General features: G+C 45.0%; 2 protein-coding genes, 1 long non-coding RNA gene and 1 pseudogene across 5 annotated transcripts; 1 reads left to right on the forward strand and 3 right to left on the reverse strand.

Moving 5' to 3' along the window:
* Positions 1-124: 124 nt before the first annotated feature.
* LOC105417467 (uncharacterized) lies at positions 125-2031 on the reverse strand. The gene is made up of 2 exons (XR_965122.2): positions 886-2031; positions 125-785 (listed from the first exon to the last, which is right to left on the reverse strand). It is a non-coding gene; the product is annotated as an uncharacterized lncRNA (long non-coding RNA).
* LOC101065082 (aquaporin-11-like) lies at positions 2026-3467 on the forward strand (annotated as a pseudogene). Its single transcript, XR_003890934.1, has 3 exons — positions 2026-2639; positions 3035-3151; positions 3225-3467. The product of XR_003890934.1 is annotated as an aquaporin-11-like (transcript).
* A 112-nt stretch (positions 3468-3579) lies between these two features.
* rsf1b.1 (remodeling and spacing factor 1b, tandem duplicate 1) lies at positions 3580-14364 on the reverse strand. Of its 2 annotated transcripts, none has more exons than XM_029848106.1 (18): positions 14184-14364; positions 13223-13314; positions 12753-12845; positions 12383-12588; positions 12188-12303; positions 11114-11883; positions 10202-10729; positions 8804-10129; positions 8229-8504; positions 8054-8158; positions 7899-7978; positions 7751-7805; positions 7570-7676; positions 7013-7080; positions 6633-6846; positions 6348-6553; positions 5819-5998; positions 3580-5612 (listed from the first exon to the last, which is right to left on the reverse strand). In XM_029848106.1, exons 1-18 carry the CDS (start codon positions 14335-14337, stop codon positions 5077-5079), a joined length of 5112 nt encoding a protein of 1703 aa, XP_029703966.1. In that variant the 5' UTR covers positions 14338-14364; the 3' UTR covers positions 3580-5076. The 2 variants fall into 2 exon arrangements, with proteins under 2 accessions (XP_029703966.1, XP_029703965.1); XM_029848105.1 differs by having other exon boundaries at positions 10202-10633; positions 10922-11883.
* A 666-nt stretch (positions 14365-15030) lies between these two features.
* LOC101064645 (F-BAR and double SH3 domains protein 2) lies at positions 15031-27165 on the reverse strand. Its single transcript, XM_011611295.2, has 20 exons — positions 26944-27165; positions 25467-25564; positions 24650-24695; positions 22887-22963; positions 22536-22680; positions 21905-22038; positions 20864-20918; positions 20509-20637; positions 20314-20436; positions 19939-20034; positions 19594-19710; positions 18556-18654; positions 17906-18058; positions 17558-17692; positions 17368-17451; positions 17108-17294; positions 16815-17032; positions 16534-16735; positions 16381-16445; positions 15031-16271 (listed from the first exon to the last, which is right to left on the reverse strand). The coding sequence occupies exons 1-20, from the start codon at positions 26962-26964 to the stop codon at positions 16188-16190; spliced, it is 2268 nt and encodes a 755-aa protein (XP_011609597.2). The 5' UTR covers positions 26965-27165; the 3' UTR covers positions 15031-16187.
* Between the last annotated feature and the right edge of the window lie 811 nt (positions 27166-27976).

Consider the following 27976-nt stretch of genomic DNA (forward strand, 5'->3'; position numbering starts at 1 on the left):
CGGGGCCTCAGTGCCCACAACCCTTGTCCTGCCTTTGTAACATCAGTACTAGCTTGTTACTGTTCATCAGAAAACTGTTTTTTTTTTAGTTCAAATGGACAAATTTGTATATAATTTTCAGTGATTTCTCCCCTGTAATTTAAAAAACATGATACCAGAGTACTGTTGACATTAAAGATTAAATTCATCATAAAGAGTAATTTGATTAGGGCTAACTCTCATTGTTCCATTTTTCTTTATAACATTTTAAAAACTGTTTTAATAGAGCGTGATAATGTGCATCTGAGGAATAACAGATATTATAGAGAACGCAAGGCTACATGTGGGATACACTGGGATTGTGGGTGGTGTTTCTGTGGTAATTCTACATAAAACACATAAATGGAATTGATCACATCGTCAAAACAAACTAAAGGTTTACAGGTTTGTAAAGGTTTGTTCGTGACCAGCGCACGCTTTCTGGAATTTGAATTATGTTTTCACACGTGACTGTGCGAGCGCCAACAAAGACTTTTGTCACATCCTCACAGCTTCCAACACTGCTGCTTCTCACCCTCCCACATCACACATTTGGTGGTTTTCAGTGCAAAATTCCCTTTAATCATAACATCAGGTTTCAGAAATACAAGCTCAAGATGTTATTACACCCACCACCACCAGTGGGCGTAATAACATCCATTAGAGTGTGTGTGTGTGTGTGTGTGGGGATGATCAAACTGGATCAGTTATGGTTTGTGAAGCAGCAGGTGGAGCTCAGTGCTTCATTCAGACCAGACTGGATCCATCTGTCAGGTGGAGTCAATGTACCCAAAGTGAATGAAAACGTAGATGCGTCACCGCGCATACATTCACCCCAATTCAGCCATACATCGACAAGGCTTTTACCAGAGGCAGGAAAGCTTGAGGGTCCTGGTTGAGGTATCTCGGTTGTTCACCGACGTCTTCACTCCTCACTTCCTCTCAACTGCTCTCTCAAGTCCTGGTAGATCTTCCGTTTCTCATGTTCCTCCACCATAATGTCCGGATGGTTCACCATCACCTGCTTGTCGGTCTGTATCTGGAAGTCCCCCGGGATCGTAGCGAGGTGATTCTTGTAGCGAGGTGTGGGCCACTTTGACCTCAGAGTTTGCAGTCCACAGTTGGTACAGACGTTCCTGTAGAGTCTAGACTATGCCAGCTATTTGCTTGTGACTGTTCCATGCAAGCTTTACCTGTTAGGAGCTTCTTTGCGTAGCCTGGACCTTGGATCTTTCCTGGTGTGGTTGATCTCAGTACTCAGAGCATGTCCTTGTCTTTGCATGATGGTTACACTTTCTGATGTACTGATCTGTTTCGTTTCATCCTATAATGGTCTTTCCACTTTGTATAGAGCCTTGGGGTATTGGAGCTGTTGTGGAAACCCCCCAAAAGAATAATCTATCTCCATGCTGCCATTTTTCTTTTTGCATATTAAAATGCGAACTCCAACAAGAATATGGCCAGGGGAGTTTAAACGTCAACGTGCTGCGAAGAAAATGTTATGCTGCTTTTACATGTGCAGCGTTAGTTCCTCCTTTAGCAACCGGTGATCCAAGAGTTGTTGGGGTCACGACCCTGTGGATCTTCTCTTATCAAAAAGGTACATCGCATTTTCAAAGATTTTTTAAATTTGGCTGTAGAATAACTGCTGCTGACAGTAAAGGTTGTTCCGATGTGCCGAGCAAAGCATCCAGAACCAGCGTGTTTGTTTAAAAAGGCTTGTCAAGCCTCCTTAAACTGGACCGACCAGTTGTCATACTAATTTCTGTTGACTCACAGGCATTAGCATTAACCGACTCGCTCCGCTTGTAAATGACTCTTTAGCTTTTGTTTTACACCTCTAAACTTTTCAACGCTCACCTTTGTCGAACTGTTTCGATTTAGTTTTAAAAATTAATCAATCTCATAAAGAAGAGTCAAATTTAAAGCTACGGATCGTGATAACAACAATGATAATAAATCCCGAGTCGCCACCCTGACTCTGACGTCATAAACGAGCGCAATTAGTCAATTAAGTGGCCGAGTCGCGAGAGCGACCCACGCGGACCATGAGCGACTTGCGCGTGTCAGTGGCGGTGCTGAGCGGCGTGGTGCTGCTGAGCGGCGCGTGCCGTCGGGCCGCCGCGCGCTTCGGAGTTGCCCGAAGTTTCCTGGTGGAAGCGGCGGCCACGTTCCAGCTGTGCAGCTCAAACTGCTGGCGGACGCGGCCCGACTGGGCCAGTGGACCGAGCTGGGCCTCTGCTTCGCGGTCACGACCATCCACCTGCTCACGCTGCGCGGCGCCGACTGTAACCCGGGCGGGACTCTGGAGAAAGTTTTCCGAGGAACCAGGAGCGTCCGGGCCGCCTCCCTCCTCATCGCCGGCCAGTTCGCCGCCGCCGTCGCGGCTCAGCAGTTCGCCGCCTCCGTCTGGTCGCTGGGTCTCTCCGACCTTCACGCCCGCCACCGGAGGTTCGGGTTCCGCTGCTTTGACCCGCTCGGCGGGTCGGTGACGGAGGCTGCGGCCGCGGAACTGGCCTGCGCCTTCGTGTTCCAGGCGGCGCTCATGCACGTCTCGGATCTGAAGGAACAACTTCGAGTTCCGCTCGTCGCCGCCACCGTCACCGCGCTGGTTTATGCAGGTGCGTTAATCATCAATCAGAGATCGATCAGGGATCGATCAGATCCATCGGGATCAGCTGCAGAAGGGCCAGAAGTGATGGTTATAATCTCCCCTTTTGATTTTAAAATCTGAAAATAAATACAAAGTTCTAATAAGTTAAATCGTAGAGCACAGTATTGACTTTTAGGGCAACTTTCTTAAGGAAAAAATGTATTAGATGAAGAAAAATATACTTTGTTAATCTCACAAGGGGAAATTATTGGCTTTTAAAAAATGTATTATGCACAAGAACAAGCTGATCTACCCCCCCCCCCCTTTTTTTTTTTTATTTGACAGATTTATTAACATATGTAATATTTGTTCTTTGTCTTCCTAAAAATGCGATCAGCATAAAGTGAGTTTGTGTTTGCGCAGGTGGAGGAACCTCAGGAGCCATTTACAACCCTGTCCTGGCCTTTTCCGTCATCTTCCCCTGCGGTGGCCACACACACCTGGAGTACTGCTTCATCTATTGGCTCGGACCCCTTCTAGGTGGACACATGTACCTCCTAGCTCTGTTTGAGGCGTCCTCGGCTGCGTCACTGTCTCCCTCTTGTCTTCTCAGGCATGTCCAGCTGCATCCTTCTGTTTGAGAAGATCCTCCCATTCCTGTCGGGAAAGAGCCACAAGCACAAGTTGGCCTAGCGGGCGTTCCCAGGTCTTTGGCGGAGGGTTGATTCACTACTGAAGGTGACCTTTGACCCCCAATCACTGCAGTTTCTCATCGCCTCATTTTTTTCCCCCCATATATCAACTGTGGATAATTGATTTTATATATTTAGATATAAATGAAATGGTCTAAGACAAATGTCCCTTTTTTATTTCTATGTTGGATGAGAATTTTACAATTATTGATCAGTTGAAGAACTAACCTGGCTGAACGAGGGACATTCAATCACCGGAAAGACATTTCAAACAAAATTTCAAAGCACTTTTATTACGACAAATTTAAGAAGGATCGAGAGTAACGTGAATGAAAGCGGCATTTATTCTGGTGGACTGGAAGCATTTTGTCCTCGGGTCAACAGAAAAGCCTTATTGGCTCCAAAAGTGCTCCGTTGTCGCCATGACAACGTTCAGGATATTCCAGAACTGGAATCTGGTGATCATCGCTGCATGTGGGCAAGTTTAATTTGGGGTTTAGAGTCCGTTACAGGAGCTTAATGATTGTTCTCACCACGACTCAAGTTTTTGTTTTGGCTGCAGCTGGTTTCTTTCAACCGTTTGACTCAGTGGTTTTTATTCTATTTAAAAAGAAAACATGAATTGAAATTCAACCATTTAATGTCCCTTTACACTGAAGAGGTTAACGGCTTTCTACAAAAATTGGAGTTGTTCAAGGGAAGACGACAGATAAACCAGGGGTCAAAGGTCAGTCACCAAATCCCTTCAAACCTTTTTTTGCCCCCCATTTTTCTGAAAACGTACCCGATTCTGGAAAAATACAAAAACGAGCAAGAATAGGAAAAAAAAGAGGATTATTTCTGCACTTAGTGTTATTTTAGTTTGAGGATAATGTACAAAAGAAAATAAGACACTTTACATTTAACACTTAAGTTTAGATGTACAAAACATACAGTATAAAAACAAAGTTGTAACTTAGGTAACAAGAGGAAGCTAAAGTCAGGAGGGAAAACCAACAGTTCAAATAATTAGATCATAATGTACAGAAGAAAAAAATCATTGAACAAAAGCTGCTCACAGGAATGTCAACAACTTAAGTTAGTCAACTATTCAACAAGAATAAATAATTTCATCTAAAGCTTTTGAATATTTGTGTATAAAAAACCTGCATTGTTGGGTAAAAAAAACTGCTCCACACAGATCGAAACCACTCGCGCCCATCGTCATCGACGAGGAGGCTCTAGCGTCTTAGCTTAGCATCAATCTACACTTGGACAAATAAGTGAAAACAAAAACAAGTTTTTGGTATTTGGACCAAAGGTTAGACTGAAATGTGCGATGGACTATTTCAGCTGAAAGGAAACGAACATGCAGACGGATCACAGCCATGATGTGTTGGAAGGATGGGGGGGGGCAGGTTTGCCCCGTAGTTACCCACATTTGAACGCACTGATGATTTTCCACGGACCTTTTCAGATAAAATCATCCCTCTCTTCACAAACAAAGTACAATTCATCATTTTCTTCAGAGCCGTTCCAATGATTCCAATAAGCCGCTTTTTAAGACACTATTTAACATTGAATGGGAAACACAAAAGTCCTGGTTGATGGTGACGCGGCTGATCTACACGATGATACCGCGGGAACGCCGTCGGTCAGCGGACGGGGATCCAGACGGCGCCGAGGTCCTCCGCACGATGCGTGAAGGTGGTGAGGATGCAGCTATAAAGTTACGTGATATAAAAATACGATACCACAAAAAAACTGTTCTTTCTCTCTCTTTCTCTCTCTTTTTTACAAGTCTTCGTTATTGCAGACGTAGTCCACGAGGTCTGTGACTCCTAACAGGTCGTCTTCGTCGTCCTCCTGTCCTGCCACGTCTTGGCCGGACACGCCGTTTGGTGCTAAGGGGGCGGCTGGCGTGACGCCGGCGTTTTTGGGCGGCTCCGTATTCGTGAGCTGGTCTCTGGCGGGGGCGGGGGGGTGCCCCTCAGGGCTCTTTATTCGACCCTGTCCGTTACTGGACGGCGGCTCCAGTTTACTGCCTGCAAGGTTTGATTCTTCATCCGCTTTCTCAGCGGCTTCCTTTGCCACCCAAGTGTCCTCCTCCTCCTCGTCGTCGTCGTCCGAGTCGATGCGATTCACTCTTTTGCGGATGGGCCGATCCTCCTCCTCCGAGGAGTCGTCGGACGAGTCGTCAGAGTTGTCCTCTTCGGAGGCCCGTCGCCGTTTCAGCGCAAGCCTCCTGCGTCGTTCTCTGGAGTCCTCCTCAGAAGAGCCCGCTCTCCTCTTCCCCCTGGACTCATCCTCAGAGTCGCCGGAGAAACTGACTGTTTGTTTAAAAAAAATACAAAAAAAACAGCCCCAGGGTTAGAATAGATCCCATTTCCTGAAAGCCTTCATTTCAAAATAAAAGCCTGATATCTTTTAAAAGAAACTTAATTTGGGGATGTGATGAAATGCAGAATCTTCTCTGGTTTCTCAAACTAGACCCAAATTTAAACACTTAAACATATCGTGTGGGGAATGTGCTGACCTTCGCTGTCAGAGCTCTCCTGCCGTCTCCTGGGTTTCAGCTTAGACTGATTAGTGTCGGCCTGAGAACCTTCAGACTCGGAGGTCTCTCTGTAGTTCACCTGAGCCTTCCGACTCCGCCGGGAACGCCGTCGACTCATGTCCAGATCTCCGTCACTAAACTCGCTGGAGCCTTCGGTCACTGGAAACAGGTCCACGTGTAAAAATGGAGGACCAAATAACTTGGTCTTTACACCACAACCGTGACTAGCAAAACTACAGGGACCAGTTTAAGTGCAAATTTCGTGTAAAAAGAAAAAAATTCCTTTAAAAAATGATTTCAACCTATAAAGTTGGTAAAGATGTTTCTTTTATAGAAACTGATTGCTGAGATCAAAGCGAGTTTACACCAATCATCAACATATTTGTTTATATCATGACTTCCTGTCATGTGACCGAAGACAAATTTGCCTCTTTTAGAGAATGTCAGTGTTTCACACCACTTTTTTTTCCTATTGAGGATTCTTTGAATACGGTCAAATAGAATTTACCTATTTCATCTTCCTCTTCCTCTCCACTCTCCTCTTCTTCGTCCGAGTACCAACTCGGCCTCTGCCTCTTCCTGGAGCTGTGTCGGCGCTGCGGCACGTTTCTGATTCGCGATGTCACGTGAGGCGTGTCGCTGCCTTCGCTGTGGTTGGACTCTACGCCCGTTTCGGCCTCCGATTCGTTGTCGGAGGCGACAAACTCCTCTGAGCTGCGGGAGCAGACCGACACACGTCAGCCTGGAGTGTTTAGCGGGACGTCGAGGTCGGTGTGGTGGTCGGCGTTCTCACCTTTCGCTTAGACAAAACTCTTCCTCGCTCTCCTCCTCGTCCACGGTGCTGTCACTGTCCAGGTCGTTCAGGCGCCGGCGTTTCTTCCTGCGCTGCCCGGCGGTGGGTCGCGGTACCTGGCCGTTCTCTTTTCCGTCGTCGGCCTGCAGGATGGCGGACATGTCTTTTCCTCGATGGCCGGTGATGTTGGACATGTCTTTGCCCCGTCCTGCTCCTGTTAACAGACACAATCTTCACTTTGGAGCAACTGGTCGAGCCAGTTCCGTCACCGATGTCGTGCTAATTTCACAGAGTTTATATACAGTAAATTCACTCATTCACTTTTAAACCGTTCAACATTCACGCAACATTCACCACATATTCAAATAAGCTCCTCCTACCTCCGCCTTCTGCTTCTTTCACGTCTTCCTCGATGGCCTCCTCGATCGCCTCATCAAATTCATCAAACCTAGAAAATGTACATCAGCAGGGGCACAAAGGTCATTTTCATTACAGCTGTGTACTTGTGGGATGTCAGGTGTGTAACAGCCGACGTGACTAGCGCGAGGCTGCAGATCACGTGACCCCGTCTCGGCATCTTTCCCATCGCAGGTGAGTGATCTGGCCGCTGTCGTGGTTGCAGAAACAGTGCAGATTTGTGGACAATACTGACGTAGTGGTGTTGCTGGTGGTCACAGCAACAGAGAAAAGGCGGATTTTAAATTATCAAAGGGGTGAAAAGAGTTGAGCTACACAGGAGCTGTATCTAATTGTTGTTCTTGCATACAGCGCCCCCTGCAGGATGCCACTGCTTGTTTGATGCTGGAGCCTAAATCCCAATCGAACAAGCACTTTCCATGTCCAACTCTAATAAACGTTGATTCAAGGCGTTCACATCATCTGTTCAGTCAGAAGACCCATCACACACAAACGAACGATCTTCAGAGAGCGTCCAGACCTGTAGCTGATGGATTTCTTGTTCCTCGTTGACCTTCGACCCCAGCTCTTGCTTTTCTTCACTTCTTTCTTCTCTTTGATGATCTCGGGCTTTGGCTCCTCCTCCACCTGAGAGGAAACAACAGCTGCGTTGGAACGCCGACGGGCCAACGATCCTGAATGTGAAAATGCCGCCTGCTCACCGAGGGGGCGATGATGTTTTCAACGCTAATTCCAACGTAGATCAATCGCTCTTTCCTGGAAATGCAAACACACAAAAGCGATTCTTCTCATTAACATCTAAAATGAACACAGAGACTCCGGGATGTGGAATCTTTGGCCGTCTCCTACCTCCTCTCTGCCCTTTCCTTCTTCTTCAACGCGGCGTCCAGGTTTTGCAGTTGCTCTTGCAGTTTGTCGCACAGCTGCTTCTGTAACAACGAGCAAAGGCCGTTGCGATTTGGGGTCGCGTGAGGGCAACATTCAGCGCAGCAACGGTGACGTACGTGCTGACAGGGCGGGCAGAACCATTCGCCATCAGGGATGATCATGAGGGGGGGCCTCAGGCAGGCCGTGTGGTAGCCGCTGTCACAGGAATCGCACAGTAAGATCTGGAGAGATCAGAGAAACCGATCAATAATCGATACCCTTTGGTGGAAGGTGCGGCCCAGGAGCACCCACCAGCTCAGGGTGATTTGGAAGACCACAGTGTTTACAGGGGTCGTCGTTTGGAGGTAGGTCATCATCCGAGGATGTGGAGGAGTCCGAGCTGCGTCGCTCCCGGTTGCGATTCCGCCGCCTTCTGCCTCGCTCCACCTTATAGTCCTCGTCACTGTCGTCCTCTTCTTCGCTCTCCTCCTCTTCGCTCGACTCCTGGTCGCTGGCGTCATCTTCAGAGCTTCGCTTTTTGCGATGCGTGCGTGTGTTGGACCATCGGACCCTCCGCCGCTTCCTTCCCTGAGAGGAGCACAACAGCTTCAGAAGAGGGAAAACTGGCAGCAAATCTAGAAATAGTCTGAATGCAAATGATTATCGGTGATTAGTTGTTGATCTCTACCCGGGTCTGATTTCAGATTGACGCACATTAGTCTGAATTTATTAGCGCAGCTAGCGTAAAGAATCATTGTTGAGGATACTGAGTCACGTTCTTCTGGAGATCAAGGCGGAAGTTAAGAGTTTCCTGTTCTCTTCAGAGGCTCCATCACAAATAAAGGACTGAAGAAATGGACCGGAGCGAAGGAGATACATCAACTCACCTTTGACTTGGTTTGACCTTCCTGATCAACCTTTTTCTCCCTTGGTTTCTTCTGCCTGGCCTTGGCTTCCTCCAGCTCCTCCTCTTCCTCTTTTTCCTTCGCGCTCTTCTCATCCTCCGGCTTCTCCGCCGGCGTGGTGTTCTGGCTCACTTTGTCGTGGATCTCTACAGCCTTTGCAGTTGGTCTTGAGATTCTAGGGGATCTCCGCAGCGATCTGCCCACGTTAGCGTCCGATTCGGCATCCGCTGGCCAATCCTCCATCTGGACTTCGGCTCGCCTGCGGTGAACCGGCCGTTTAGTTCTGGCCTGAGTCCTGACTGGCGTCTCTTTGAGCGAGCAGACCTCCGTCTTCTTTTCGTCCTTGTTTTGTTGCTCAGTTTTGTCATCTTCGTTTCCTGCGTCAGGCTTGGAGGGCGTCTGTGACAAACCATCCTTGGTTTTATGTTCAGCTTTGTTCTGCATTTCCTCTTCTAGCTTCTCTTCATCTTCGTTGGCCTCTGCTGGAGGATCTAGGGTTGGGAGCGCTGCATTTTTATCGTTGGCGTCGTCTTTGTTGTCCGACGACGGACTCTTCCGCTCTCCATCTTCTGTCCTTGAAGGCCTTGGGTCAGGTTGTCTCACTGTGTTTCTCCCCTCCGAAGGATGAGATGGTTCTTCTTTTCCTGCAGGTTTTTCCACCCACATCTTACTTTCGCCGGCAACTGTGGAGTCCTCTTTGATTCCACCGTCAGAGTTTGCTGTTCCCTCTGAATGCTGGGATGTTTCCTTCTCCGAGGCCATGCTGGCTTTTCCTTCTGCATCTCCGTGGTCGAATGTTTTCACCTTAGAAGATTCCACCTTTTCTGGAGCTTCTGCACTGTTTGTTTCAGTTACCATTTCCTCGGCTGCAGTTTTGACAGCATTTTTGGCCTCTTGGCTGGTCCCTTTTTGGATTTCTGCCATTTCAACGTCAGGTTTGTCTGTGGGTTCTCTGGTTTCTGCTTTCTCTCCTTCAATGTCTCCTCTTGTGTCGATTAAACCTTCTTTCATCATCGTCTTTGTTCCTTCAGTCCGATCTGACTCCTCAGCTGAATGACGTTCATCAGGTTTCAGACTCGGACTTCTAGTGTGTTTGTGGTCATTGGGACTTTTCTCACGTTGATTGTTGGAGTTTTTGGGCAAAATTGGCGCCGCTGACACAGTCACTGGAGCCACCTCTGGAGCTACAGCTGGAGCTACAGCTGGAGCTACCTCTGGAGCCACCTCTGGAGCCACCTCTGGAGCCACCTCTGGAGCCACTGCTGGAGCCACCTCTGAAGCCACCACTGGAGCCACCACTGGAGCCACCACTGGAGCCACCTCTGAAGCCACCACTGGAGCCACCTCTGAAGCCACCTCTGAAGCCACCACTGGAGCCACCTCCGGAGATGCTGCTGGAGCCACCTCTGGAGATGCTGCTGGAGCCACCTCTGGAGATGCTGCTGGAGCCACCTCTGGAGCCACCTCTGGAGCTACCTCTGGAGCTACTGCTGGAGCCACCACTGGAGCCACCTCTGGAGATGCTGCTGGAGCCACCTCTGGAGCCACCGGTTGAGCTACCACTGGAGCCACCTCTGGAGCCACCTCTGGAGCCACCTCTGGAGCTACTGCTGGAGCCACCTCTGGAGCTACCTCTGGAGCCACCGCTGGAGCCACCACTGGAGCCGCTGCTGGAGCCTCCTCTTTAGCCACCACTGGAGCCACCTCTGGAGCCACCTCTGGAGCCACCACTGGAGCCACCTCTGGAGCCACCTCTGGAGCCACCACTGAAGCCTCCACTGGAGCCACCACTGGAGCTACAGCTGGAGCCTCCTCTGGAGCTACTGCTGGAGCCTCCTCTGGAGCCACCTCTGGAGCCTCCTCTGGAGCTACTGCTGGAGCCACCACTGGAGCTACAGCTGGAGCCTCCTCTGGAGCTGCTGCTGGAGCCTCCTCTGGAGCCACCTCTGGAGCCTCCTCTGGAGCCACCTCTGGAGCCTCCTCTGGAGCTGCTGCTGGAGCCTCCTCTGGAGCCACCGCTGGAGCCTCCTCTGGAGCTACTGCTGGAGCCACCACTGGAGCTACAGCTGGAGCCTCCTCTGGAGCCACCTCTGGAGCCACCTCTGGAGCCTCCTCTGGAGCTGCTGCTGGAGCCTCCTCTGGAGCCACCGCTGGAGCCTCCTCTGGAGCTGCTGCTGGAGCCTCCTCTGGAGCCACCGCTGGAGCCTCCTCTGGAGCTACTGCTGGAGCCACCACTGGAGCTACAGCTGGAGCCACCTCTGGAGCCACCACTGGAGCCACAGCTGGAGCCACCTCTGGAGCCACCTCTGGAGCCACCACTGGAGCTACAGCTGGAGCCACCACTGGAGCCACCTCTGGAGCTACTGCTGGAGCCACCACTGGAGCCACAGCTGGAGCCTCCTCTGGAGCTGCTGCTGACGCCTTTTCTGTCAAACCCTCATTTTTTGCCTCTGAAGGTGAATTCTCCTGCTCCATCCTCACAGTCTCTTTAGGTTTTGAATCACTCTGGGGTTCTTTCTCTGCCTGGGCTTGGACGTCACCGTTAACGTGATCATTTACGCCCAACGTCTTACCAGCCTGCTCAGGGGCCAGCTCTGTTTTTGCACATTCGTTCCCGTGATGAAGGGATGGGTTTGGGACTATAATATTGCTGTTTTTGTCAAAGTCTTCACTAAACTTCATCCCTCGTTTTTTCAAAGGAATCTTGGCCTGTTCCTGGGTTTTGAGAGCTTGCTGGATCTCTTCAGGGCTGATCTTCTTAACTTCTCCATTCGTCTTCACCTCTTCTCCATTCTCGGACTTTATGGATACAGCCACGGTCTCTTTGTTCGGCTTCCTGTCAGAAATGTCTGGCGGCTCTTTCTTAATGATCAGATTTTTGTCGCACATGTTGACATCCGCAGGAGGTTTTTCTGAACACGACTCCGCTTCGACGTTGCCCCCGATGACGCTGTTCTGTGAGACGCCGTTGTCAGCCCAGTCAACTTTCTGTGAGACAGAACATTTAACATCGCCGTCTCTGCTGTCTTCATCAGACGAACTCTCTGACTTTTTAACGTCACCTTAAAGCCAAAGGAACAGAGCAGAGGGAAGTTAAATGTTGGCTGGCCGATGCTGTAATATTTGATGTACGACACCGTCATCACACACACACACACACACACACTCTGCAGGGGTGTGCCGTCTGGATGCTGACAACAATCCGGATATTACACACTCCACAAGTGAGAACTTCTCAGAACCGCGAGAACAAAAAGAGGCCGTTAACGTCAGTGGTGGCGAGTTGGTGGACCAGTCTTTAAGTGATGTCACCTGGATGAAGACCTGCGCACGTTAGATCTACCCGGCTCCTCTGTGAGTCCTTACCTTCCGTGTTCTCTTTCTTCTCAGACTCTGCCATGTTTTCCTGCTCCCTTTTTAGCAGCTCCGGATCAATTTGCGTCTTGAGCAAAGCGACCACTTCAGCCAAGTCGTTTCTGGTTCTGGAATAGGAAAGAAAAGCGAATTTAAAAAACAGGAGCGACGTTGGAATTTTCCACCTTCTTCATTTTATTAACTTACTTGACGATGCACTTCCAGGACGACCCGTCCAAATCGTCCTGTTCCTCCACGTAGACGCGCACATTGTCATCTTGATCCAGTTGAAACCAGTACATCTGACCATCTTTGTCCCGGCCAATGGGCAGAATACGCATCTTATCTGGGTCTTCCTCATTGATGGCCGTTTTAAACTTCACGTTTTCATCAAACTGGCACTCACACAAGTACTGAAAAGACATTAATCATGTTCCAACTGTCATTATATAAAGTTTAAGATAACTTTACCAACGCTGCACCTTATACAATTACATTTGAATCTACATGCTACGATGCAAAGATAAATATAAAACACTAAAAACACTGATAAAACAATAAAGAAGGAAGTGCTGACTTTCAGAATGGCTGCTTTGCATTCTGTTTGCATCTCCTTGTATCCTTTCTGTTCGAGTTCCCACGCCCATGTTGTATTAAACTCCTGACACACCTGCAGAGACCATCAGAACAATATCAGTCCAGTCAGCAGACAAGGATCAGGGGTCACTGACATCTGTAAAATGTTTGGAATTCCTCTTTATAGTATAGTTTTATCACCAAGCTACTGCCTAAATGAACCAGCAATAATTCATGAATCTGTTCTTAAAGTGATGAAATAATCACTTCAACAGGTTCGGCATGAATGAAATGGGATTTTTCTAAAGAGCACAATGACATGACCAACATGCAATTAGTTGAGTGATATAATAATGAAATGATGTCTTTTACTAATAACCCCCTGCACACAAAATGTTTTGGATCAACCACCAGCTGAACATCACACCAACAGCATTTAAGTCCATGATTAACTGAAATGTGAACATTTACCTTTACTAGATATTTCTCCCACCTATCTGCTGACACCGACTTGCCGATCTTCCTTAGTAACTTAACATGGAGATCAACCAGCAACTTTGGAACTGATGAAGAAATAGACAGCGTGAAAAACAAACATTTAGAGAGGACAGATAGCTGGAGACGGCTGATTGCCGAAAAATTGAAGCATAACGGTGCCCCCAAATATATGTCCCTGCAAAAATTACAGTAAAGTTAAGATACCCCTTCACAAATTTGAGGATAAAGGACATAGTTACAATTCCAAATGAGTATACCATGTGTATAACAGTTCATCTTAATTGAAAGATGCCAGAGAAACAAATAAATCAATATAAACACATGGAAAAACCTCTGTAGCTATTGTAAATTCGTCGATACATGACAATATTCTTGACGTTTACGCAAGAAAAAAAGAACCACATTTTATTTTGAAAGATATCACCGGAAGTTATCTGAAAACTGCTGTCGCACCAGTCCACGGCCAAAATTCTTTAACTGTAAATAAAGTGCACAGATCGCCACACACAACGGTATTTTTTCCAGTGGATTAGCAGAACTCAGAAACGTTATTGGGATTCTCGTAGTATTCAAAACATCTCAAATACGGCCACTGCCTCATTAATCAATTATTTTATGTGCATCGCTACAACAGCAAATAAAGAGTGCTTGGGGAAAAAAAACAAGACCCAATTAAACAGTAAAAGTGGGAAAACCTCTAACACGATGGGTTCAAAACCCAATACTCATTACTAGACACAAATATAGGTTTCGACTGTGAACAACCGTTATGAGGAGCAGCTGCCTAATATTTAAGTGGACGCGGCGATTCGGAAACCACACAATAACACAGCTAGCTAATGGAACTGCTAGCATGTTAGCACAGTCCCACTATCATTAATGCAGGGAGGTCTTTCCTCCTTCCATCAGCAGCAGGGCAGTTTTGCAGCCTCACCTGATGATGTGTCCTGCAGATAACGCTCCAGCTGAGGAAAGGTCAGCTCCGGTAGGTCCAGCAAAGCACCGTAACGCTCCAGAAAGGAGCAAATCACAGCATAATTAGGACACAAACCAAGGGAAGAACTCGCCGTTGCCGCCGAAGCAGCCATCTTTTCCACACTAGCATCAATCCGGTCGGAATGAGATATACTTCCGGTATCGACAAAATAAAGCTAACGCATGACAATATTGTTTCACATTGTTTTCAATGTTATTCTGTTTTTACAACACGTATAAACAACACTGGAGCTGCATTTTAAAAGGGTAACTTCGTGTCTTTCAATCGGAAGAAAAAGCAGCACTTTCATGATTAGAAAACGTTCAACCTCAACGAACCATTACTTTCTAATGCTGTTTTCTGTCAGGGTTAAGGGTTTAACCCCGTACAGCCAGTTTTCCCCTCCTGTATTTACGGAATTTTGTCAAACTAAACCGTAATAAAGCGCAGGTGAACACCCACAATGCACCACGAAATAAAAAGAAAAAAGGATAGCAAAGTTAACGTTGAAGACGAGAACCGGAAATCAAAAGAAACCGGAAGTGAATACACTTTTTGCGAATGTAAATAATACCACAAATGCATTTAAATCGTATCGGAAACACTCGCTTATCAAGTAAAAAAAAAGTTCGTTATATATTGATTCAAACTCACATAATTAAAATAAATCAAATACCCCCATGTTATTTTGTATAACTCCAGCAGGAGGAGCTGACAAACGTTCTCTCCCATCACTGACTAGCATTTTCTCACTTTTCTATTTGTATTCTTCAAGCAGGACTTAAAATAGTAACAACAGAGAGAGTTCAGATGGAGGAGTCATAGTTTATTCAACACATCAGGGTCAAATGCAAACTTGAAAAATAAGTTTGATGTCATCAAGATCTCAAAGAGATCAAACAGAACACAGCGGCACAGCTGACAGATATTCAACTAAGGTTTAGCTCATCCCTTATTCAGATTAAAAAATAAAGAAAATAAAGAAATAAGAAGTGTTATTTGTACACAACACAAATTATCTGTAAACTAATTGTAAAGCAAAACATCTAAATCTCAGAAACACTTTAATGGTTATTTAGGCTAAAATAACAAGAAAAAAGTTTAATAAAACATCTACAATACTGAAAATGTAATAAGACATAAAAAGTGCTTCAATGTGACATTTCTGATTTAATTTGAAAAGCTCCCAGCTCATGATGGTTTCCTACTTCGAAAGAAGGCATGACTGCTTTTATTACTAAGCTTTAGTAAACTGCTGCTTTCACACCAACATCCAAAATGTTATGTTTAAAATAATAATAAACACCATATATATGTATATATATATATAATTATACACAGATATTTGTAGATATAAAAAGGTCATAAATCCATTGATCCAAAAATTCCTATTTATGACATCATGGGCTCTTTTCCTCTTGATAACAAAAGAATTCAGCAAAGTGTGTTGGAAGAGGTCCAGCCTGTTCCCAACCATGTTTGTTCAAACTCTTCACACGAGTCCAGACTAACTGGGCATTTGGACTCTGGACACGTGTAGAAACCTTCTTATCAGAGCAAACGCAGGAGGTTTCAGGAGCAGGAACACACACGGATGTGTGGAAGGACCCGACTGTGACAAAACATTTAATCTGAGTTTTAACTTGGAATTAGACTCAGGAAAAAAGTAAAAAAATATATTATTAATGTTATTATTATCTCTCCGATCTTGTTTGTGTGGCTGTGTTTGATGTCTTCTTGTTTGTGGCGTCATCAAAGCAGCAATTGAAACCATCTGAACTCATGTTATAGACATGAAAACGGGCGTTACTCGGCGAGTCGGGAGGTCATTTCATTGACTGCACCGATTCCTTTTTGTTCAGACACGACAGAAATCTACGGGAGATAAATTAGAGTTCGGACGAATATAAAGAGAAAACCGTTTCTTCATTCTTCCCTGGCACCGCAGCTGCAGGGCTGCCTTCACACCAGCGTGATCTCCACTTCCTCTCGCCGCTTCACCTGCCCGCGAGGATGCTGCTTTGGAGGCGGAGGTGCCGCACGGACCTGCAGGGAACAGAAAAGAGTTTCAAAATCACAAATTCACAAAGACAAAGTTAACAATGAAACTCGATTAACTTCATTTGGGACAGACAACTGGGCCGGTCTCACTCACAGGTCGGATGTTGCAGCCTGCGTTTCCTGGGTATTTGGGAGGTTGAGAAGTATTCTGAGGGGTACCTGAACAGAGAAGAGTCACACAGTCAGAAAGACAGATGTCTTTCTGTCCGTCCGTCCATCCGTCCAAATATATATAGGAATACTTTACCTTCAAAAGGGGTTTTGTGTGCTGCAGCAGAACGTCCCTGATGTCCATTTTCATAGGCAGATGCTTCCCTAATTGGAGAGACAGCGGTGCTGGACTGAGGTGAGGACATGGTGGGTGTCTGGAGGGGGCTGCTGTGGAGAGGACCAGGCTGGAAAGGGCTGTGAGACGATCGATCTCCCTCGGTCGGAGGGGACAGCGAAGCCTGGAAAACAGGCAAAAATGGAAATTTACTTCAACTTAAAGAGCAACTAATCCTAAACAGTGATCAAAGTCAGACTCACACATGCGCTTTCATTTAGTCCGTCTCTGTTTTCAGTGCCTGTCAGATCTTCCACCAGGACGGCAGGGAAGACGCCCACCGCGCCATTGAACTCCCCCTCCCAGAAACCGTCATCCTCGTGGGTGTCTTTACTCAGAATTCGAATGATGGCTCCTTCGGGAAACGACAGCTCGTCCTCCGTTTGTCCAGAGTAGTCGTAGAGGGCCTTCGCAAAAGACACTGCGGCAGACGTGGACGGTCAGAAACTAGGACGTCGAGCAGCCACCTCAGTGATGGACACAGGTGTTTTCTCACCATTTGAGTCTCCATTGACGGAACCAGATGGCAGTTCGGTCTCAAGTTCGGTGGAGTTACTGCTGGAAGAGTGCGATCGGGCGTCCAGTGCAGCCAGCGCCTGCAGCATGCTCAGCAGGCTGTTGGACGAGGGCAGCTGCAGGTACTTCTCTGGAACATAGCCCACCTGTCCACTGCGATTTCTGGCCTGAAATTTTAAACACGTGTGGGTTTCACCTCTTTCAAATCAAACCATAACTCTATAATCTAATCTAGTCGACCTTGACCCAGTCCTCCATGTCTCCGTCATCAATGACCTCCAAGATCTCCTGCTCCTCGATGGTCAGTTCATCTGGCTGAGATGCCTGAAAATGGTTGAAATTCTATTATGGATTAACTGCGCAAGCACAACTTCGCTCGTGGAAATGTGATCGGAAGAGTTTCAGCTCCTGTTCAAACTGCACCCCTTACCTTGTAAGAATAGAGAACTTTGCAAGTGAGGGGGTAGTTCTTCAAGGTGCTGGAGGGGCTGGAGCTGCTGTCATCCAACACTTCGCCACTGTCCTCCATCCCGTCCTCCTCCTCCCGCTCCAGGTCTGCCACCCCCTGCAGAAAGACCAGGCGTGGTGAATTGTGAGAAAATACGGTCATGTGACCAAATGTGGACACGCGATTCGATATTTAATCTTCTTAAACAACTGAAATGATATTAAGTGATAAAAAGTATCCCGTGTGTGTGCAGACGAACATATGGAGGCTTCCAAAGGGGGTCCTGGTTTTATCCGACTGCGATCATGCAGAAGGCACGGTGGCTCTTACCGCCAGTGACGCATCATGGCCGCTCAGGTTGTTCCAGCACTCATTCTCCAGCTCCTCCATCACTTGATTCATGGCGCTCTTCAGCCATGTCTCCACGGCAACACCCACTTGTCTCAGCAGATCCAGACGAGCCTCCGCTTTCAATTTCATCAACTTAAGGATCAAGAAAAGCCACAAACAAACGTGTCAAAACAGCACTGTCAGCAGTGGCACGTGTTTTAAATGACTGAACTAAAAAGGTTTTCAACATTAAACATTTTACTTTTTTGTTTTCATGAATTTTCGTATGACCCATCGAGATGCTCATTTTAAGAATCTCTTTTATTTCGCATCAACAGTGCAGTTTTACCATCAGATCAGATTTTAACAATTGTTTTTGTATCAAATATATATATTTGATACAAATAATTGTAGATATATATATATATATATATACAGTATATATACATATATATATATATATATATCTGTAGAGAGAGATATCTATGTAAAATGAATCAAAAAACATTATTAGACTAATCAGTCAGTTCCTTCGGCAGGTTTACACACACACACACACACACGCACACACACACGCGCACACACACACACACAGACACACACACGCACACACACATACGCATACACACACACACACACACACACACTACCTCTGCTCTACGCAGATTGTGTCGGGCCGCCTCCATCTTGGGCTCCAGCTCAGCACTGTTGTGCTCGGATGTCTCCTGCGTCCTGTATTCCTCCAGAGTCTGAAAACAAAGCACAGAGAATTCTTGCTTCCTACTTAATGGGCACTATTTTACTTTGGTAGAAGTAAACTTTTTTTTCATCTGACTTTGAGGTCATGACTCCTTTTAGATCTACGAGATGCTGAGGGCAGAAGTGTGGTCGTCACCTCTCACCCAGAAGAAATCGACATCTTCTTCCGTCACAGCTACAGAAACGGTAGGTGGGTGCTGCCTTCATCTACGCACCAGAACTCAACACTATTCGGCACCAAGGTAGCTTCATCACTGCCAGCCCTGCGTCCAAGTGGAGTACTGGACAATGTCTTCCAAAGTTCCTTTGTGAGAGCCTCAGGCTAATCTGGAGGAGAAGGGGCCACTGACCTGCTGCGGCCCTCACTTTTAGCTCCATGTCTTCAGTATTATAGAGATTTGGATATATGTTTGCTCTTCTGCTCTTTATGTCCCTCCCTGCTGCCCCATCACACCCTTCTCCTCCTGTACCCTGCCTGCCATCAGCAGGAGGGTCCACCTATATGAGCCTCGTCTTGAAAAGGTTTCTTCCTGTTAAAGGGAGTTTTTTTCACCATGACAAAGAGAAGGAATAGGATAAAATCAAAGCTACGTTTAGACCCAAAAGACCATTGTGGTCCTCCAATCACTTTAAAATACCTCTAATTCTCTAAAACATTTACTATTTTTTGTGGTGAATTTTGACAAATGAGAAAAAGAGCCAAGTACAAAATAAGAGCTAGAAATACCAGAAATACTGAGGTTACTGTAAAAGACTGGAAAAATTGTCTTCACATTTGGTCTTTTGTTCACATCGTTGTAGGTCTAATCTGGGCTCACACGTGGAAACCAGGCAGTGGGATGGATCATGGATCATAGACAAGAGCCGTTTACTCAAGCCAGAAAACAGTATTCGGAGCTCTGATGCGGGCTTCCATCAGCTGTTCTGACCTTCTGGATGTGGACGACACTCTTGTACTCTCGGGCCACTCGGCTCGCCCATTTCCTCGCCTCCTTATCCAGACTTTGTTCCTCTGCTGTTCCACTTTCTCTCTGCAGCTGCATCACCTATAAAGAGATGTGAGCAGTTTAAGCAGTATGATCACGGGACCAAGGAAACCATGACCACATGATCCATGTAGAGAAATAAAAGTCAAACATCTAAAATTAGGCTGATTGAAACTGGTGGATCATATGGTTGTCTGACAGATGACAAGCGTGAGGTTCAAATTTCAATAAAAACTGTTGCTGCAGGGTTTTATTATGACAATTTACTATTAAAACATCAAAATGTACCGAATCAGAGTCGATGGGTTGGAACAAGAATTCTGGAGGCTGCTGGAAGATCTGGTTCTTCTGTATGAAGAGCTGCTCTTGGAAGTCCTGAAGCGCCTGAGTGTTTGCAAGAGAGTGTCAGAGGGAAGTAGCGTGTGAGTGTGTGTGAGAGCTAATTTATATGTGAGGCGCTGGCTGATGTCATTTCCCTTTCAAAATAAAACACTCCAAAGCAAAGAAGTTGAGAAAGAGAATGACATGAAAGCACCTATTGGAACATCGCTACCCTCTAGTGGCCGACTGCAGTAAAGACATGTGAACAACCTCAAAATTCAAAATTGGCTGAACCCTTTTTCATTTTAAATCTGAGCTCTTTTGAGCACTTTAGAGACTCACGCCGTTGGAGACTTTTACAAGGTGGCCAAAGATTTGGTCAACCGTCTGGTAACCATCCAGCTCGATCTGACAGAGCGACGCCAGATAATCCTTCACCTGGGTGTAGATCTGACCATCCAACACCTAAAGACAAACACACGTGTTTCAGTTCAGGCCGCGTGTCTTCCTCCTTGCATCCAGTGTCCATGTCCTCACCTTGATACAGTTGATGAGGTCTGTGTCATAGTAATGCCGCTGGTGAGCGTTAGCGGCCGCCAGCGTTAGAAGGTATTCGTTTCTCGTGTGTGTGGCTTTCGAGTTACACTCGCTCCTTTTTGCTTTTAGCTGGAAAGAGAGATAAAGTCACAAGACACACACACATGCTTGTACTTCCATCTTTGCAAGGACCGTTACAGACATAATGTATCATCCTAACCCCAAACCATCACAACTCCTCGACCCTAATTTTAACCTTGACATTAAAACACGTCTTAACCCTCAAACAGTCCTCACTTTGCAAAAAAATTAGTATTTTGGTACTCGATATGCAGCAAATACAGAATGTTTGTACCTTTACGTTGGCTCTCTGGAGACTGGATCGGGACTGGAACAGACTTAACCTGGACCTATAAAAGAGAGCGCAGCACAGAACAATTCACATTGTTCTACATCCTACAGTGAGTCAGTGGGCCCATAATCCAACTGGAATCTTATTTTTAGAGGCGTTAACTAGTGTAAAGTTTTAGAATAGATGACCAACTGACATTAGGTTTTTTTAGTTCAAACATACCCAAGAAACTGACCTTTTACAATTATGTATTGTCAAACCACAAATGATTAAATCAAAACCAGTTTTCAGTTGGTCAAGCAACACAAACACACAATCTTTGCTCTCTGCAAGCTTACTTGATCTGATAAAATTCTGATAAAAGGCTGCAACTGAAAAATCCACCTGTGCTAAATTATAATACAGTGATCCCTCGCTATATCGCGTTTCATCTTTCACGGCTTCGCTGCTTCACGGATTTTTTTTGCGAGTCGTTCATTGCAGTTCTCAAATATAATCGAAGGTGGCATATCCGTTTATAAAAATCTTCTTGCTCAGAAAAAGAAAGAGCGCCAACAACTACCCATAACAATGTTCTTCTCTGGGAGAAAGACTCCTGCGCCTTCAGTAGAAACAGACGCTCCAGCGGAGCAGAGTCAGGACGAAGAGGCACAGCTGGGACTGGGAAATACGCGAGTGACAATGTTTCCAACCTTGTATTACAAGATTAAAATTATTGTTTTAAACAAATTTTGGGCTTTAAAACAGGTTTTGATTTTTGGTTTCATTCTATAGTTCAGTATTGCATTGTAAAATAATAATAAAAAATAAAGCTGACTACTTCACGGATTTCACTTTTCGCGTGTTATTTTTGGAACGCAACTCCCGCGATAAACGAGGGATCACTGTATTCCAAATTTCCTTGATGGGACACGAACAGGCTGAAACACATCAGCACCACAGAGACGGGCACCTTCTCACTCATGATAATTACATTTTCACAGGAAATGCTTTCACAACATCAATTATCCATCAATTCTGGATTTATTACCAGTTGGTTCTCACCTGGCATCCATATCAGCCTTCTCGCGGACCGCCTGCGCCATCGTTTCGGCCTCCTGGTACTTCTTTCTGCTCTTCATCACATCTTTGATGGAATCTTGCAGCTCAGCTTGAACAGCCATCAGCTGGTCCGTGCACTGGTGACAGTGAAATAAACGCCACAGAAGTGTTGTGGCGTTACTGACGATACTCATGTACAGACGTGGGGAGTGTGTGAGGACAATGTCAATGTCGTGCTGATTGTTTGCTGCCTCCACAGTGAGAACACGCCGTCACACACACGTCTGCTATTAAAACCGTTCCAGTCCACATTCTGCAACGTTTACTGCTCTGCTTATCAGGAGGACCAAGATAAACCTTTTCTGTGGTCGAGCGCTAACGCGCATGACAATGGCAATAAAACCTCATTTGTGACGTGATGAAAGAGAAGCTAGTTAGAACTGGATAGGAACGGTTCAGTATGTGTTAGCAATACTACACAAGACTGGATTTTACAGTTTACCAAAGTCCACTATCAAATCTTATGAGGCTAACGTTAATGTCTAATGCTAACAAAAAAGACCATATCAAAGATTTTCATTCCGCTGACAGAGGAAAAACCCCGTGTGAATGTCGCAGTGAGCAGAAACGGTACCTTCTTCAGCTGCTGCTCCTTCTGCAGTCTGAACATCTTCACCTGGTCGCTGACCTGGACTTTGTAGTTCTCGCAGGTGCTGATTCTAGCCTGGCTGACCTGGATGGAACCTTCCAGATAGGCCCTCCACACACAGTACATGTTCCTGAACAAAAGGGGTGATGTTCTTCAGTGCACCTTCCAGCTCAAACCACGAGGACATCTTCCATTTAAAGCATCACCAAACCCTTCAGGTAAATACAACACCTGCACTGCAACAGCAGCCCGATCCTTCAGCCATTTCACTTTGATTTTCAAATAATAAATGTGATACGAGGCTAAAGCTGAACATCCATCGGTCTGATCACCTACCTGGGCTCATCTTCATCATCTGTCTGACAGCCCGGCCACTCCCTCTTCAAATACTGATTGGCCAACTTCTGGAGGGCCTGAGAGATGGAAACAGGGATGACCTTTGACCTTTACAGCTACAGACAGACGGATAACAACTGGCTTTCTTGGGATCGCAACATCTCATTTACACCCCCACCCCCACACACCCACACAGGGAACAAAATCCTCCATACTGGTGCCTCCTCACATCTGCCACATCGGTCTAAACAGAGACGTCTCGTTTGTGGCTTCTTTGAAATGATCCAAGCATTTTTACACTAGAGTTCATGGAACAGAATAACGTCCATCACCAAGACAGAAAACAGGTGCTGGTAAAAGACCGTTCAGCTCATCATCTCTGAAAGGAAGAGTCGTATTATGATTCGGAAACAGCTCATCCCAGAGGTGCCAGTAATGCTGGAGCCAACGATTCAAAGCTGCTACAAACCCGACTATTGTGGACCCAGACAGAGGAGGAGTCAGCCACGGAGCCCCAGGATGGAGGAGGAAGAGCACAGAGGAAGATGTTTTCATCACACTGCCTGAGCGGCATAGCAATAAGCTAAGGCAGCTAACAGGTGTAACAGAGAAGAGAGGGAAAGGCATGAAAACAGAGACAGAGGGGGTCACCAACAGGGACGAAGGTTTTTTCTGATCATGAACTGGCCGGGCACGTCTTCCTGCGCAGCACCAACCCTCTCATCTTCACTTTCAAGTTTATTCGTTTTTAACGTTGGTTAAAAAATATATATGACCTAACATAATAACAGACCTTTAAACCTTTATCTCTATAGATTATTGATCAATGGCGAGTATAATATTGGGGAATAAAATGTTTCTGCATCTCGGGCCTGTGTCACCACCGAAATTTATTTTTTCTTATTTCTGCCATTAATTTGTCTCCCCCGAATTTTTTCCCTTTCAGTTTTCAGCTCCAAGGTTGTTCTATAAAAGCCTGGATTGTTTCTAGTCCCTGTGAACCAATAAGTAAACACAAACGTTACAGCAACAGACCCTCGAGCGATCACACACATTCTTGTACTTCTATCTTTGTGAGGACTTGCGTAGACATAATGCATTCCCCAGCCCCTTAACCTAACCATCCCAACCAACCCCTCTGACCCTAATCATGACCCTAACCCTGACCCTAACCTTACCTAAACCCAGTTCTATACTACACCTTAACACCATTTCCGGACCCTCACGCAATCCTTTGACGGTGTGTGGACCAGCCAGAATGCCTTTCACAGAAATGTCCCGACTTTGCTAGTAGAATGAGTATTTTGGTACTCAGTATGTAGCAAATAGAAAAACACACACACTGCTTCACAGTGGGGGTGCACATTCCTCACAGGATGGAGAACTTGATGGATGTGATGGAGCCAAAGTACAAACGTGACAATCTCGCAGCAATCAGTAAAAACACTACTATTAAGGTGGAAAAAGTACTTCACACTAATTCCTGTTGTGTTTTAATTTAACTAGCTAACTGTTAGCACGTTAAAGGAAATCTCCATTATGTCACTGATACCTAAATAGCTGACTGAGGGTTCGCTTGATTCCAGAACTCAGCTGTTCTGAGTGTTCCGGTTCTACTACGGTACTTTAGAATGTGAAAATGATCTAAAAAAATAATCCTAACCAAAGAATTAAACAACTCTGATCAGCACCGGTCTGAGCTGTCAGACAGAGCTTTAACAATAATGGCAGTGCGAGAGCTAAACAGGTACGAAATCACTTACCTGAGCGTAGTCTTTCTCTACAGCTGCCCTCTTCAGGCTAAAGGTTCTAAAACAGGAGGATGAAGATAAAAAAAAATATTTATCATGAATTCCTATTATTCATGAGTTCCCGGGGAACAGATATCTGCTTCGTCATGAATGAATTCCTTAACAATTGATTGTGAAAGACAGATGTGGCAGATGTGGAAGACCTCAGTCCAGCAGTGATATTTTTTACAGTCCCAATTAGCCCATGCTGGTGAATGCATTCAACAATGAGACGGGTTGGAGGCACGTGTTTGAACTCTGAGAGACGCACAGGTCAGTGTTGTGTTCAGCAGAAATATTCATCCTGTTATTACACATGCCAGGACTTGACTGCTGACTCCACCTCGATGCTAAACCATCTGCTTCACTTCCTGGGAGCTTCCCTTAATTCCCCTCCTCCACAACAGCTTCCCGTCATTTATAAACTGGGCCTTTGAACTCTCCATCTTGCAATACTATTTTCAACATTTTTTTCTCTCCGAAGTTTAACATGCGCTAAACTTCAAAAAGGGGGCTGCGGCATCTCATCACACCCGTAAGAATAAATAATGAATCTAATTCAACATCTAATACACATATTTGTTCAGCAAAAAAGTCCTCATTTTATTTTGTTAACTGTTTTTTACAGCAGCTATTATTCACCCTTTCTACAGCAGAGGTCACACTCTGGGGTCAGGTTCTCACTCACACCCATATGAAGGAATATTCACTGTGTAATATATGACACCTTCAGTCACACGGTCAGGCAAGTGCACGTCTATGAACACCTATGATGGTGAAACTGGCTCACCTCAGGTCTTCAAGAAGGTCACATTCTGTCTGATGTTTCACGCTTAATCTGTTCATCTGCTCTGCGTGAGTGTGTTTCAGCTCCTGGCTGACTCGAACCTCATTGGGAAGAAAAAATAAGCATTGTTATTTCTTGTTGTTAAAGATCTGATCATTCATTTGTTATATGGGCTTTAAACAGCTTTTTTTTATTCTTGATGGTATATTTTCTTTGTTGTTTCTTTTAAAAAAAACTATTTTAGTGATAGCAGAAACAGCAGCTGTGAACTCGTTGATGGTTCCTCCTAACACTTCACGTAATAACCTCACTAACTCCCATGATGCCTTGCATTTATTGCATGGACGACTTCCTTGTACTGATAGTAAAACCATTAGCTTTGTGTCCCAAATTAAAGAAACTGTAAAATGTTGTGATCTTAAAACACAATTTGTAGATGGAGAACTCTTTGTTGCTTCAGTCCATTGGTTCCTGTTATTTTACTGCATTTATGTTCTCACACATCAATTTAGCCCTTTCGACTTTCATACAGGTGACTTGTTTGACATGCTGCTCCATAACACGTAACCACGACAACCTCGCCAGTGTTGTCCTCGGATTATATGTCGCTTCATTAAGGTCAGAATTAGTTGAATAATTAGAAAATGGCTGCGAGACTCAACCTATGCAGAATCTGAGGGGGTGATATATAAAGAGAGAACATTTGACTATAGGGATCGAGTAAACATAGAGAAATTAGTCTTCTTTTTTCAGTTCAAGTAGACAAGCAAATGAAAATTAGTACAATTTTAGACTCCTATAAGAAGTTAAAGTGCTCGGACAGTTTTCTCTGCCATGTTATTGAAATTGGTCCCTGCATGAACATTTTTTTTACCCCAATCAGAGACTTGGAGATGAACTTATTAATTTTTTTATGTCATTTTTTTTTCTAGTTAAACAAGAACAAATTTGAAATATTTGAATAAAAATCTAACCGCAAATTTTCATTTTCACACTCACGAAAAAAAGACTAAATTCATGTCGGATTGAACAGAATTTAAACTTTACATATTTTTTGATTTACGATTGAAGTGTAAGTGAAGTCGAATTAATCTCAATTTACAGTTGGGTAATTTCTTTTATTCCCCGTTAAATCGAGTACTTTTAAAGGCTTTGCGTGGTCTTCATAGGAACCTGTGGGTTAATGCGAAGTTAGTTATTGTTATGCAAGTTGTAAAGTTAGTTATTTCGTGAGGTTATTTCGAGAGGGAGCCGTGAAGCATTAACGGACCGTCCCAATAAACTTTCGATACTGCTATGTAAAATAACAAAAGAAAAGGACCACGCAAAACTACAAAACTAGACGTACAATAAGGAGAAAGGCAGGGAACATCTCTAAAGCGATTCGTGCAGAAACAAAGCCAGCATTTCATTAAATATGCAACACTTCGAGGGGCAGAAACGTTAGCCTCCACAGCTAAGTTACAGCGAGAAAACTCACCTTTCTCGGTGGGGGTTGCATCGTAACGTCTTGACACGAATGGACAGAAAAGTCTCAAGTTTATGAAGAAAAAGTCCCTGCCAAACCTCCAAACCAAGAATAAGTGGAATGCTGGTGTCTCGGTGCGGGTCAGATAGCCATCGTGAAGAGTTGGTAAAGTCCGATTGAAAACAGCAGCCCCGGGGAACAGATATCTGCTGCGTCAAGCTCACTCTGATTGAATAATTCTACTTCCCGCTATCGCTCCCCCCCCAAAGTAAAAAATACCCTCTCCGCATATGTTCTCCAAAATAAAGGTAACCTCAACCCTGTCCCAAACTTTGGTTTTATCAAATTAAGGAGCATTTAACGTCTAACGAAGAGATTTGCTTGAAGAAGAAGAAACTACGAATACCAACGATAGATTAATCGACTTAACATGATGATCAAGTTAGATATTATGTAAAGGCCTGGAAGATCATTAGCTTATATTATCAAAAATATTACTGTACGTTATTATATAATAAATATCGTATAATAACAAAATTATGTAATGTGATATTTCATATCATAATTGTGGTATACTATCTGAAAATTATGCTCCACCATCTGAAAATGTGTACAAATGTGGAGATTGAGGTTAAAATGTCATGCAAAACATTGGCTAAAAATAATTACTTAGCATAATGCACTGTAACAGTAAACAAATATATAGGCTAATTAAATAAACTGACATCTCTAACATTACAGTCTACAATAATAAGAGGTTTTCCAAAACTCATTTCATATACATTTCAGTCATTGCATTAGTAGGTGATTTATTCTTATTTTCTTTTGTGGACAAAACTGGAACTCAAAAAGGTAAATGTGGTTGAAAATCAACCACGTTTTTTCAGATAGATAGATAGATAGATAGATAGATAGATAGATAGATAGATAGATAGATAGATAGATAGATAGATTTCATTATTGATATTTTGATGAATGGTGTCATTTAGGAAAACGGCTATAGAAATGATGGAAATTAGATAATTCGCGATTTTTTTCAATCATA

This window comes from Takifugu rubripes, chromosome 15, assembly GCF_901000725.2.
Source record: "Takifugu rubripes chromosome 15, fTakRub1.2, whole genome shotgun sequence".
Lineage (NCBI taxonomy): Eukaryota > Metazoa > Chordata > Actinopteri > Tetraodontiformes > Tetraodontidae > Takifugu > Takifugu rubripes.